Source organism: Ascaphus truei, chromosome 2 (assembly GCF_040206685.1).
Source record: "Ascaphus truei isolate aAscTru1 chromosome 2, aAscTru1.hap1, whole genome shotgun sequence".
NCBI lineage: Eukaryota > Metazoa > Chordata > Amphibia > Anura > Ascaphidae > Ascaphus > Ascaphus truei.
In genome coordinates, this window is record NC_134484.1 from 421,976,693 (window position 1) to 421,991,095 (window position 14,403).

Consider the following 14,403-nt stretch of genomic DNA (forward strand, 5'->3'; position numbering starts at 1 on the left):
AATCGTTAACCCCTCTGCTGCTGAAAGGGGTCAACCTGATTTGTGGTGTTTAAGAGGTTGAACTAGGTACAATGTAAATAGTGCCAGTCACATGGGGAAAGAGGTTAAGGTTGTAACATTGTTGCCCTGGTTACAGAAGCAGGCACTCCAAAATGTGGCACATTAAAATAGGCACAACTTGGCATCCTTGGAATACAAAATAGGGGCGCTACCATGCCAAGCACCGGGACCAGATCTATTAAATTGGTAGAGGGAGGAGAGTATGTATGTATTAACCCTTTTGCACTTATTGTTTTTTAACGAGTTACAGACCCATCTGGCAGCAAAACAGTTAAGGGGTGGTAGCCATGAGTTGGCCTAGGAGAGCCAAAGGCTGCGAGAACCTGACTAGTACACCTTGGAGTGGTATGTGACACCCTCTTTGTGACAATTTAAGACTGAACGGTAGTTAAAAGGTTAAAAAAAAGTTAAAGATCGTTATGTTTTCATATATGTGTTTAGCTCTGCACAGTCTAATTCAATAAGGTCCATTGTGGCCAATCGCACACTAATAATCAGAAAGCGGCCATCTAAGTCAAGGGCAGTTTGCTTAAGATTTTAATAAATAATGTATTTACTTAGCAATGCTACTGCATAAAGCCACGATAATACAGCGCGCGATGGCGCTCACGACAAACACAAATGCCTATGAGGCTGCCCTGCTGCGAATGCACGGCGGAGCGCAATGGCACGACCGCGATTTGAAGGGACAAAAATGTTTGTCTTTTCAAGCGCGGCCACGTGATGTCCGTGTCACGTGAGCGGTTCAGCCAATGATGGCAAACCAGCTTCGTGACGCGTCTGCCACACCTCCCCAATCTCCTGTAGCCAAGTTCATTGATCGCTTGGGCTGCAGGAGTGCGCAGGCAGTATAATCTAAGGCTGCGGCCCCAGTGTTCTACAGCGCACGGCTCGGAGTGCTAAGTGCATACAAGTACCACCCCTCAATGGGGCTGGGCCCAGTATGCACCTTCGTGCGCATTTAGCAGCCGCGCTGCACTACAATTTTTTCAAAAGACCGGCAAATTGTGGTTACAACTTGCGTCGGAGGTGTGGCTTCGCCCCCACTGGCGGTTCAGCCAATGAGGGCGAACCAGCCGCGTGAGGTCATGGCCACGCCCCAGCAAAAGCCACGCCCCCGTTGCAATCTTTGATTTTCTCCACAGATCGCAGTGAAGCGCTGTGCACGTGACGACCGCCCCCCCCACCGGGCGCGCGTGCTAGTTCATACTGGGACCGCGGCCTTAGGCTTGGTCCCCATTGGCTACTGCAGGCGCAGCGGGGACTAAAGCCATCTCTCAATGGGGCCGGGCCCGCTGCGAGGGGGGGCTGCCGTGCCGCAAGTTTTTCTTCCAGTCCCGAAAATTTAGATGGACACGGGTGACGGAGCACTAGGCCACGCTCCATGGCAGTTCAGCCAATGAGGGCAAACCGCACCGCGTCACGCCTCCCCCGTCTTTCCCCCTGCTGCTCACTACAGACCGGGGAATTCGGCTGCCCGCGCCGCCAGCCTCGCAGGGAGAGGGGGGCAGCTATAAAAATGACAGGGAGAGGGGGGCGGCTATAAAAATGTCCCACCCTATCCCATCCCCCCCTTTTTTCCTTCCCCTGCTTTTCTCCCATTATTATTTTTTGTTTGGATGCATTGTGGTTTTGTCTTTTTTACTTACATAACATTAGGATTTGTGCTTTTTTTGCTCATGAAACCTTTTTTGGCATATTCCCTTCTTTTTTGATTCTTCTGTGTGCTGGGAACATTGGATTCCTTTTTAACATTATGTATATCATTACATACAATGCTGAATCTATAAAGCATCGTTATGTGATCTCTCCACCGCAGTGGGATTTCCCTGTGACACATATACAGGGTCCCAGAGCTATTGCTAGGATCTCTATACACTGCTATTTGACAGCCGGTTACTGTGAATCCCTCCTGACACATGCAGACAGGGGGAGAGGTGTAAGCCGGAAGTGACGTAGGAGTCCCGGAAGTACCAGCCATCCGGGTCACCTTTGTCACGTCACGCCGAACCGCTTCCTTCCGTAACGACTGAAACCCAGCAGCGGCCGGCGCTTCACCCGGCTCCCCGGACTCGCAGCATGTTCTCGCTCTCCAGCACTGTGCAGCCGCAGGTGAGCGCGGGGCGGGGGGGGAGAGGAGGCGATACCGGTGACGTCGGACCGAACCGGTGCGTGGCGGAGTGACGTAACCGCGTCACCCTGTCCTGCACCTCGGTTAGGGTGACGCAGTTAAACTGTTAGTGAGGCAGGAACACGTGACCCTTACCGGCCATAGAGTTTATATGTAAACAATGTATATACCGTATCATATATACAGTAGCTGTGTATACGTGTGTGTGTGTGTGTGTATATGTATATATACATACACACACACACGCTTATATATGGGTGTACATAAAAAGGAGTTGTCAAGTATGTACCTATGCATTTACACACACCTGTGTAGGTATATATGTAGGTATATAAATGAGTGATTATGTATGTACACACATGTCCAGTAGTTTTTAAACGCCCTTTCTCCATGATCAACAAACTCGTGGACATGTTCACTTAAACCCCTGATGTTGTGTTACTCTCCTGTTCTGCATTGTGTGGTGATGGCAGTGCAGCACTGCAGGGGTTCAGCTAAAATCAAATAACCCACCTTTCAGGCATTGTGCTAAAGAAGTTTGCAGGTTGAGGTCAGGAAAGATGGCTGTAGCACAATCACAGGTCTCCAGTTTGCTTAGAATCTGCTTGGTCACACGTTCAGGTTGTAGATTTTACAGAAGTGACAATAATAACTCGCTCTCTAAACAGGTAAATTATTACAGCTTCAGCCTTACCAGACCTGTACCAGATCGGTGGTTCAGACGCTTACTCTACTGGTTTTGCTTCTTGTTATTGGACACACAATGGGTTGATTTATATAACTTTTTTTGACTTGACGAAATAGCTGTGTTAGTCGAGTTGCGATTGTGCAGAGTAAATCAGTACTTCAGTATTAGGGGATGCCTTTTTATTTAGACTAACCATTGATATTATAAGACCAAGCTTTCGAGAGTTTTCTCTCTTCATCGACGTGACGGAGAGAACTCTCGAAAGCTTGTCTTATAATATCAATTTAGTCCAAAAAAAAGGTATTGCCTAATACTGAAGTACTCATTTACTCTGCATTATACTTTTTTTTTTAATTGCCAAATATCCAAATTAGGGGGATAAATGGACCAATGTTAAACAGAGGAAATATAAGTGTATCCTTACCAATGTAGAAAAGTCATTGTTGGTGCGTGAAGATAATTCAGCCAAATATTGGCCATAACACTGCACTTCTTTCTTCCCACATTAAATAACTGAGTTTAGGTGAGCTCTTGTATTTTTGCTATCTGCTTTGTAACGAGAGGAGACCGGGTTGATATATTTAAGTCTTCCCGATTAGTGCTTCTAAAAGCCTATAAGCAATGGAGGCCTAATAATAGATTTTAGGCTGTACAGTACTGCAATATCCAACAACATGACCTGAAGTTTTCTTGTAATAAGTTGGAAGACCATGTACTCTTTTATGCTATTAGCATTCACTTGCCCAATAGGCATCCATTCAATAGTGGCTACAACCAGACACAAAATAAGTTATGGTGAGTAAAAAGTGCCAAACTCTCCACCATACAGTGTACATCAAATAAAAATACCACTTGTGAGCACATTCACATGTCCCAGACAGGTCTGAAACCCTGACTTTCCCCATTATACCTTGGCATACAATGCTTCCACTGCAGCCAGGGATTCTGTGTAATGACATGCAAATGAGCACACAGTGTATGTAACCTGTCGCTTCTTACATTTCAGCATGGTCATAAGTTTAAGCTTGTCATATTACACAGCTTTTTCAGCATAGCTGCCTGTGAGCAGGGTTACTGACCATGCTTTAGCCCAGGCTGTGCTGAGAAAGCTGTGTAATGCGACAGGTATAAGCTTAGAGGGATCCATGCTAAAATGGAAAAGAAGCAAAAAGTGTCACACTGAGTGCTCATTTGCATGTCATTTCCCAGAATCCCAAGCTGCCGTGGAAGCTGAAAAGCAGGATTGCAGACCTGTCTGACGTGAATGGGCCCTCACGTGGTATTTTTATCTGGTTTCAGTAGTGGGAAATTATTCAATATGTTTAAGAAGGAGGTGATTAATTGTTTGCGCTGAATTTAATTACTTTTGCAACAAGCATCTTTTCACTGGGTTGGGGCACATTAATATATTTACATAAGACACATTGACCCTCAAAAGACAGTTACTCCTAGAAAATACCCTGGTACTCATTACTGCCTGTCTTGAAATAATGAACACGATAGTTCAGTTGTTAACATCTATTTATTACAAGGTCATTTGTAGTTCAGAGACAAAAACTTTGGAATGAGAAGTATTAGGAAGCTACCATTTGTTTAATGTTTTCAGCATACTGTACGTCAACAAATGTATTGTTATCACAGTGTTATTGTAAGTATAAACATTACACGGGATACACAATGTTCTGTATTATAAAGAACATCTTGTGTGTGTAGATGTATGGTTTAAGATAACTTGTATTTCACTGAATCATACATTGTAAAAAAAAAAAAAAAAAAAAAAAAAAACCTATTTATGTATGTATATGTACATGTTGCCCATAGCAGTCTATAAGTAAGTAAATATCCATTTGCAGCATTTATCACATGCCAATATTTAAATATGATGCAAAACACTTATCTTGTGTAAATAGTCAATTGTGGATATTCTTTTTAAGCAATAGATAGCATCAGGATGGCTTTGGAAACTGAGAAATAAATACTTGGCATTTCCTAGCTTTATAGGTTCAACCCTGATTGTCAGTGTGTGTTGCAGTAAGGGGAATGCACTCGTCCACACAACAGCTTCTCTTCTTTGACAGTTCTTTCACAATATAATAATAACTTTATTTCATATAGTGATAAAAAATAAATTTGGCGAACGATATGTGATAAAAAGAAATGTTATCACATGTTTTTTTTTTTCTCTGACCAGGCGGTCAGTGCTTTATTTGGCAGCCACCCTTCATTTACATATACTGTATGTAAATTTCAAGGGAATTGTTTTCTTCACAACTATTTAAGTTGTAGATTGTTATTGTTGGTTAGTTTTAGAGCTTCCTTACCCTTTTCTTGTTTTTATTTCCTATTGTGCTTTTTTATCTCAATGGAATTCCAAGCCCTTCACAATTATAAAGAACTTTGCAGGCACAGTCCCTGCCCTATAGAGCTTACAATCTATGATTTTGGTGCCTGATGCACATCGAGATAAAGTGACTTGCCCAAGGTCACAAGGAACTCACACCGGGAATTGAACCAGGTTCTCCAAATTTCGTGTCGGTGTTCTCAGTCAGTGTTTACTCACTGAGCTGCTCCTTCTCCAAAAGCCACAACAGGAAGTAGTCTGGAATGTAAAAGGGCTCAGTAGCTCAAAAATAAATAAAGAGGCACTCCACTGGTCTTCCTATGGACTATTAATATAGGGCGAAGTAGTTCGTTTTACATAAATATTCCTCCAAAATACACATATTAGAAAGACGTACCACATGGGCCTAAGATAGTTAGAATGAGTGCCAGGTTTATTTCTCGCTGCTTGTGTTTTTTTTTTTAATTTTCTTTCAGAGATTCTTGAGGGTACAGGGGGGAAGTTTAAGTAGATGGGGGTTTAGAAGATGGCCACTCGTCGTCTTCTGCCGTGCTGGCTGTTACTGTGCTTAAAATTAGATGCTTAGAGATAAACATAGATTGCACGTAACTACAACATTTTAATATAGCACACGTCTACAGTATTTTACATAACTCACAATAGAATATAGTGCAGCACAGGGAAGATAAGTATCCAAGTCTGTGTGTGTTTTTTTCCCTGGCTTTAGTCACATGTGAAATACTTCTTCTTGCATAAGCTTTGTTATGTACAGTATGTTTGTCCCCAACAGGAGAACAATTCTTTATTTACAGAACTGTTTTCTTGTCGGGACAGAGCTGCCCTGATTCCTAATGTTTTCACTTCTGAAGATCTCACAATACATTCTTTTAGCAGCCAGGATTTTTGGAGTAGTTCTAGGACAAATACATGAAGACTGTGACTGAAAGGAAAATCCGTTATTTCCTCCCCTGGCTTCAGAACCAAAAGGAACCTATTCTCTGCAGAGCAAAACTGAAGCCAAACTGAAGGAAAATCCGTTATTTCCTTCCCCTGGCTTCAGAACCAAAAGGAACCTATTCTCTGCAAAGAAAACTGAAGCCTTGTTTGCAGCAGACTTCCCAGGAAGCTTCACGCCCTGCAACTGTTATCTCCGGTCTTCGGTGAACTTTTCAGGCCTGGGAGACGAACAAAATGAAACGTAACGCACGCCAGGTTTCAAATCCTTTGTCTCAATTTATTACTCATAGGGTAATGGTTTTTATACAGAATAAAAAAAGATATTGGTTAGAGGCGTATCATAGGCGTGTCCTGGGCGTATACTAGGTGTGTCTTGGGCGTAGCTTTGATTAGAGGCGTGATTTAGGGGATTATTGCTCCTGAGGAAGCTGCTGATGCAGTGAAACGCGTTGAGCCAAGCTAAGGAAGGAGACAGAGTACAGCTGCATCATACACTGACGGTCTGATAGCCTGCTCCAACCCCAGAGGCACTGCTGCTGCGGCTCGGCGAGTCTTCCATACCCCCTGATCTTCCCGTCCTTACCGGAAAAGGCGTCACTCCGAGGCCAGGAAGTGACGTCAGACGCCATCTATCCGGACGAGGGGGCACCCTCGAGGAGGGGATTTCTGAGTGGAGCGGAGGACATTTCCAACTGCCAAGCCGTGTATGTAGCTGCCTGATATCCAAGAAACCTTTATGTGAATGTGCTCACACGTTGCATTGTGAGTACACATTTCTATGCTTCTTCTATAAAATTTTTAGTGTTACCTGGTACACACTATGTTTCCCTCTTCTCTCTGTATAAATGCGGTTGCTGGTTTGTGAGAGCGAAAGCCCCGGCGATCACACTATCCAGCTTACAATCATCAGTGACTGCTGTATGCTGCTATCTTAGGCGGAGGAATATATTATCCAACTTTACATATAAAAACGCTGTTTTTTATCCTGCTTCTTGTAAGTAGGCGATCCATAAGAGCCAAGTTTCTTCTTGAATTCTGACCCATAATTGTCCATAAGTACTACACTATGATTTGTTATTGTATGTTTTTTTCTGGGTGTTCCTGATGATCCTGCTCCCTTCCTGTCCTGTGATTTAGGGGCAGGACATATTAGTGGCGTGACTTTTGAGACGTGTCTTTTTTCAATACAAGCAATTGTCTAAATACATAGCTTATTCATTGTCTGTTATCAAAAGAGACCTTGAGTCTTAGCAACTTTTTATTACATTATTCTTGCTTCTTGCAGAGAACCATTCTATTATATTCTACTAAAACACCAGGAAATTGACCTTACAAAAGTATCTAGTAGTATCCTGGCCAGGAAGAATGAAATGCAATTTAGCAGAGAAACTGAGTGCATTTATGAATTATATTTCAGCAAAAAGCTGACTACAGAATCTTAACTAGTTATGACCAGACAAAATGGAAGCTTAACATGAGTGCACATTCTGGCCTGACATACTGGTCCTAACAATCCCTCCTTTTTGTTCTCTAAAAGAACAAATACCCTTACTAGGTACGCTTCTCTATGACAATGGCCTTATGGGGACCAATAGTATCATAGACTCTGTTCATGGCCACATATGAATTATTAGTTGCATACATGGCGTGAGATGAAACTGAAGGTTTCCTTGAGACAAATGAAAGCATTGCACACTTAGCACAGTGAAAAATAACAAAAATTGCTGCGATTATACTAATCACTACAATAAAACCATAGAGAATTTTCATACCCAATTCTCCAATCCAACTAGTGAGTCCTGACATCCAATTTAAGTTAAGGCCTGAGGATTCTTTACGCATCCTTGCCTGAATTTCCTGTAACTTATCCATATCTTCATGAATAGCGCCAGACTCATCTTCAATATAGGCACAGCACTTCTGTCCTACAAGTTTACAAACACCTCCTTGTGAGGCTAGCAGATAATCAAGAGCCATTCTATTCTGTAATAATACTGTCCGGATCTGCTCTTGTTCATTAGTCAAACGGATGATAGCACACATGTCTGATTAAGAGCATCATTAATATTTACCATAAGATTACTTAATTTAGAATAGAGATCCAGAACACCTAAACTAGGTATAAAAACCCAAGCTGCAATGCGGTTTGAACTAATGGTCCTGGTCAGATCTTTTCGATTTCTCAGCTTCCCTTGGGGTAACGTGTCAGATACATAGAAAGTGGGAAGAATGAAACCCAGATAACAAAGGGCAGTGTGATTGCAGGGTACAATCTTAGTGGCCCACATGCCACACAACCAATAGAGAGATATATATATATATATATATCATTAAATATTTCTATAGATTAGAATATGTCACATAATCTAAGGGTCAGCTATTTGTGAGAATTGGTGGGGGTTAATTTCTGCTAAGAGCGACTGCACAAACATTCTTCTTGCACACATCTTTCATACTGCATTTACTCAGAATGGCAAAACGGACCAAGATGGCTGCTATGGTCACAATGGCTGACGTGATCCTTTCCTTGTGGTTGACTCACTTCCCTTTGTGACCTCCCACCTTCCTCATATCCAGTCTTCTCAGTCCCCCATATCCTTAAGAGACAGTCTATTTAAAGAACAGAACAGTTAACCATTTCATAGTCCTGATGGACCAAGATGTCCAAGTTGTGCATAACTTCATTCCTTTCTTTTCTGGCCATTATATCAGCCCAGTTGATTTCTTCTTTGGTCTCTTCTTCTGGGGGACTGGCGACATCATCACCGCAGAGAGGCATAGCGTCGGTGGGGGTTGCAACGCACTTCTGGATCAGAGTTTTGCTGTACTTAATACATAGAGAGCAATGAGTAGGACAAACACACACATACAAAAACATTCGCTAGCTTCGCTCAAAGCAAATCAATCCAACCACCAAGTCCCCATGGTCCCTAAATCCTGGATAAAATACATAACATTGTGCTTTAACTAGGGCGCATACATGCCCCTCCTTTTGAGGCTAAAATATAGTCTAGAGCTATTTTATTCTGCGGGGTCATTAATTTAAACTAAACCTATTCTTGGTTAAATGAGTAAATGTCTGTGGCTGTATGATTTAGGATATCCCTGTAAACCTGTCATACAGTAACCCAACTCCTACATTTGGGAATAAATTCCTTGAAACATATTCTTCCCATAGACTACTTTTTAGCACTTGTGTATTGGGTGCATCTCTTCTGTTTCTAACTCTACCTGTGAGCAATTAACATAACCGTGTGTTTGACTGATAAAGCATTCTCCCACCGGGATATCATTCTGCAGGGAGATTCTATTAACCTAGAAATCCAAACAAAATAAACAAAGTTAAACAAATAATACCTTATACTATTTTGTCATCCTTATGGGACGCCACTTACACAAACATAATGGAGCATACATTGTAACTGAAAAATAATAAAAACCTGTAAAAATAAAAAGTTCAAAGTTCGTGTGTTGAGGCCTGGACATTTTTGCCTATAACCTTTCTCCCTTGATTAGTGGTCAGAGAGTATTGTGTCCATCAAAACACTTATTTGCAGGTGCTATGTCTTTGTCTTTATTTGCTGTTTGTGCCTAGGCTGGCACTATTTTGACGTGCTTGATGTGTATCCATGATGATAAGAAATTTTTACTGCAATGCTGGTGATGAGTAGCATCTAAATGGCCTTTTCATCTGGGATGAAGAGCGTGCTTGCGTAGAAAATGCTTGACCATTAACCCGTCATGCGTAGGTGCACTTTCAGCTTTAACCTGTGCCTAGAAAGACTCAAAAATATATATTAGTTGCATGCAATACTTATTGTTTTATTACCAATAACATAGTCCTTAATTCGTTACTTTGAACTACTGATGGTCATAACTCATCCCATAAGTGTCTCATAGGGAGAGAATTTATACCTAGAAATAAATTCTTGTATTAATATGGTTACTACTATTATTAGCATCCACAATATTAAACAGAGATATTCCCTATTAACGCTCCTCAAATTTTAAATTAAGCAACCAATATGGACTTGATTTTGCTACAATCCAAGTTCCTAAAACTTGGTACCTCAGCCTTTGCCAAACCAATTGCTTCCATAATCAACTCTATCCTGTCTGCAGGCCATATCCCTAAGACCTGGAAAACTGCTAGAGTTATCCCAATCTACAAAAATGGAGACAAAAATACTGTCTCAAACTACAAATCAATCTCTCTTCTCCCAATACATACTTACTCTCATTCATACCTAACTGCCATCTGCCATTTTCTCTGATGCAAATGGTGTCAACCTTTTAGTCTTTTAATACTAACTAACCTTAAAAATCGCCCCACAAGTCAAGCATCCCAACAGCCTGCACTCATGGCTATTGTCCCACCCTGGCTTTCACCTCAAGCACTCCACTGTAACTATTCTGCTAAAAAAAATGTGAAATGCCCTGTATATAATATATACCCTGTTCACTTATGCAATTACACTTGCAATAATATATCCCCTGTCCTTTAACTCTATTTCCAGGATATACCCAAAAACAAATGGTTACAAAATGATAAATTTGGCAGATATTATATATCCCTCAACATAGGGACGGCTTGCTACCTGCTTTGCTGTGACATCTGCAAAGGTATTATTATTTACCAGGGGCCTGTCAGCTCTTGGAGTTAACATTGCTATAATAAATTCTGAACCTGCTGTGCATTGTGTATCATTTACAACATATCAATTTCTTGACCCTCTATAGGGATTTCAGAAAGACATTCAATAACCTATGTATGTATCTCCCCTCTTTTGTTCATATATTATCTATATATGTGAACAAAAATACAAAAACACAAAAACACAAAAATAAAAATTATGAAAACAGGTTGCTTTGATATATAGCAATATTAAACTGGTAAATAGATTTGTATGTGTTGTGACTACAAAATTATTTACTGCTTGTGTTAAAAGAAAAAGCCTGCAGTAGGTCTTTTAACAACTGTGGCATTTACAATATAAGAAGAAATCCTGAACAAAAGATTTCCTTTTAAAATAGACAAATAATTTTGAACTCTTTGCAAAGTGCGGAGCACACGGCCAGCATTAACTTTAAAAGACACTCTGACTTTAAAAAGAAAAAAAATTATTTTCAAAGCGCCTTTTTTTTTTCTTCTGGGAAAACAGCCAGAAATTTCACAGTACAGATAACGGGTTTCGCTGTCTAATTCATATTAACTGCTGGATTAATCCTCACGCAGGGGATTCTAACGTTAGTTTAATGTTAAATATGAAGCTTTCCACGCTGTCCTAAAACTGCATTTTGTATGGTCTTTCAAAGATTAAATAACGGGAATATTTTAAATTACTTATAAACACCAAGTCTATGCCAACAAGAGCATGCAACATTCTTTCATTCATTCACCTGAATGCCTTCTGAAAGAAATCTCATACTCCTGCAAACTTCCATCAATACAATTGCTATCCCGTTTTAACTATGCCCTCTCTTAAACTAAACAAAATATCTTCAAACATGCAACAGTTATACCATGACTAAAAAAACAGCAAGCTTGACCCTACCTGTCTTGTATGGCTTCTACACTGCTTATTTAACGGAGACAATTCTCGCTAAAATAACTGACCTCCATGCTTCTAAAGACATATATCACCACACTCCCCTCACACCACTCAACCTCCCCGCAGCATCTGCCACCACGGACACCCTCCTTTTGAAGCGCTATGTACATTAATGGCGTTATATACATATATAATACAATATATTAATTCAAACAGTGCTTATGAGCTCTTACCAGCATTTTAAACAAAAACAAACCAGACATATCTTAATCCTGTAGAAATAAAATTGAAATGTGTTATCTTACTGCTTTACGGAAAAGAAGACAGTTCTACATTACCATTTTACTCATGAATAAACTGCTTAAGCACAGCTAGTTAATTTTAATGTGAATGCTTCACATTCTTTAAACTGTAAGAGAGAGGCTGTGCCCCTCCTTTTATTAAGATAGAAATACCACACACGAAAAGAAATGTGTCCGGTTTAAAAAGTATCCGCCTGGCCAGGACGAATAACCCTTTTAAACTATAACCAGGGACTGAGCTGAATATACTCCCCTTCCGTTGTGAGGTATTTCTCTCTATATTCGGTGTACACCTTTTTTTTTTTTTTTTTTTTTAAAACCTTTTAAAATTTAGATTTCATCATGAGCAACTAATATTCATATTTTTTGTACAGATGTTAATAAGCATGACCATACAGTGTCTCACACAAGAAATCATTCAGGAGAAAATTCATCAGGGTTACAAACAAACTCTACATAAAGTAGCGGTGTTTTTTTTTTTTTTTTTTTTTTTTACAGAGACTTTCACTCTGAGCCCCACGGGCAAAGCAGCACTTCCCTGCTTCTGACTGATAGTGGCACACTCTCTGCCAATGACCAAAACCACCACAATTAAAACAGACACCATTATTCTGAGCTATTATTCCTGATTGATTTCTGAGACCAGCATAAGATCTCCGTCTATTCTGCCCTCTGCCTTGTAAATACATTGCCTTATTTTCATGCCGATAACAACCTTCTGCATATTCGACAAACGGGTAATGACTAGCTGTCTGAGCAACAAATTCCTCAGGAATCAGACCAGATTTACACTCGCATTTAAAAATTGTACATTCCTAGGCTTCCGTCCAGAGTCATTCTTACTCATGCAAGCACCCATTAGTGGCTTAAAGAAAAACAGCTAATTTATGACAAATAATTGCAATATTTATACTTACACAATATACAATGGTCGTTCAGCTAGATCAGAGATAACAGTCCAGTCGTGCACAGAATTTACTGGACTCTTACCAAAAATTCTGTTTAAAAGGGCCTATCCCAATTCTTCAGTCACAATTTAGGTCTATTAAATTCCCAGAGGGGGTGAAGCATCATATATAAAAATTTACATATATACTCACCACCTTTGTGAATTTCCCACTTCTAGACACCAAAACTGAAAGGAAAATCCGTTATTTCCTCCCCTGGCTTCAGAACCAAAAGGAACCTATTCTCTGCAGAGCAAAACTGAAGCCAAACTGAAGGAAAATCCGTTATTTCCTTCCCCTGGCTTCAGAACCAAAAGGAACCTATTCTCTGCAAAGAAAACTGAAGCCTTGTGACCGGACACACTATCTGCACCTGTTTGCAGCAGACTTCCCAGGAAGCTTCACGCCCTGCAACTGTTATCTCCGGTCTTCGGTGAACTTTTCAGGCCTGGGAGACGAACAAAATGAAACGTAACGCACGCCAGGTTTCAAATCCTTTGTCTCAATTTATTACTCATAGGGTAATGGTTTTTATACAGAATAAAAAAAAATATTGGTTAGAGGCGTATCATAGGCGTGTCCTGGGCGTATACTAGGTGTGTCTTGGGCGTAGCTTTGATTAGAGGCGTGATTTAGGGGCAGGACATATTAGTGGCGTGACTTTTGAGACGTGTCTTTTTTCAATACAAGCAATTGTCTAAATACATAGCTTATTCATTGTCTGTTATCAAAAGAGACCTTGAGTCTTAGCAACTTTTTATTACATTATTCTTGCTTCTTGCAGAGAACCATTCTATTATATTCTACTAAAACACCAGGAAATTGACCTTACAAAAGTATCTAGTAGTATCCTGGCCAGGAAGAATGAAATGCAATTTAGCAGAGAAACTGAGTGCATTTATGAATTATATTTCAGCAAAAAGCTGACTACAGAATCTTAACTAGTTATGACCAGACAAAATGGAAGCTTAACATGAGTGCACATTCTGGCCTGACATACTGGTCCTAACAGTGACCAACCTTGGCCCTAACCCCCTTTTGCATATGACCTTCAATGCTGCTGTTTATTTTGTATTGATCTCAAGTTAAGCATAACGTATGCTAGAAATCAGTGACTGCTAAATTCTACAATTAATACACACGGCGAGTGCTCATTTGCATGTCATTACCCAGACTCCCTGGCTGCAGTGGAAGCATTGTTTGCTAAGTGATAATAGGGAAAGACTGGGTTACAAACCTGCCGGAGGCATGCAAATGTACCACAAGTTGTATTTTTATTTACTGTACAAAATGAATATTAAAGCCTTTCTAATGAAGGTGATAGTTGTGTTGTTGAGACTCTGTGTATGTCTGACCTCTGCCTCCTCTCCTGTTGCATTCCCCCCCCTCCCTCTTCCCTTTAAAGCCCAGTCACAAGGTTCTATG

At 40.6% G+C, this 14,403-nt stretch overlaps 2 protein-coding genes across 2 annotated transcripts in view; one reads left to right on the top strand and one right to left on the bottom strand.

The window, feature by feature from the left end:
* The window catches only part of MASTL (microtubule associated serine/threonine kinase like), a 28,210-nt gene extending 26,227 nt beyond the window's left edge, over positions 1-1,983 (bottom strand). Inside the window, exon 1 of the mRNA XM_075587650.1 lies at positions 1,710-1,983. The gene's annotated coding sequence lies outside the window, so the exon portion shown is untranslated. The remainder of the gene's footprint in view (positions 1-1,709) is intronic.
* A 46-nt stretch (positions 1,984-2,029) lies between these two features.
* The window catches only part of YME1L1 (YME1 like 1 ATPase), a 42,971-nt gene continuing 30,597 nt past the window's right edge, over positions 2,030-14,403 (top strand). The window contains exon 1 of the mRNA XM_075587651.1: positions 2,030-2,172. Coding sequence (XP_075443766.1) covers positions 2,140-2,172 — 33 coding nt within the window. The 5' untranslated portion in view covers positions 2,030-2,139. The remainder of the gene's footprint in view (positions 2,173-14,403) is intronic.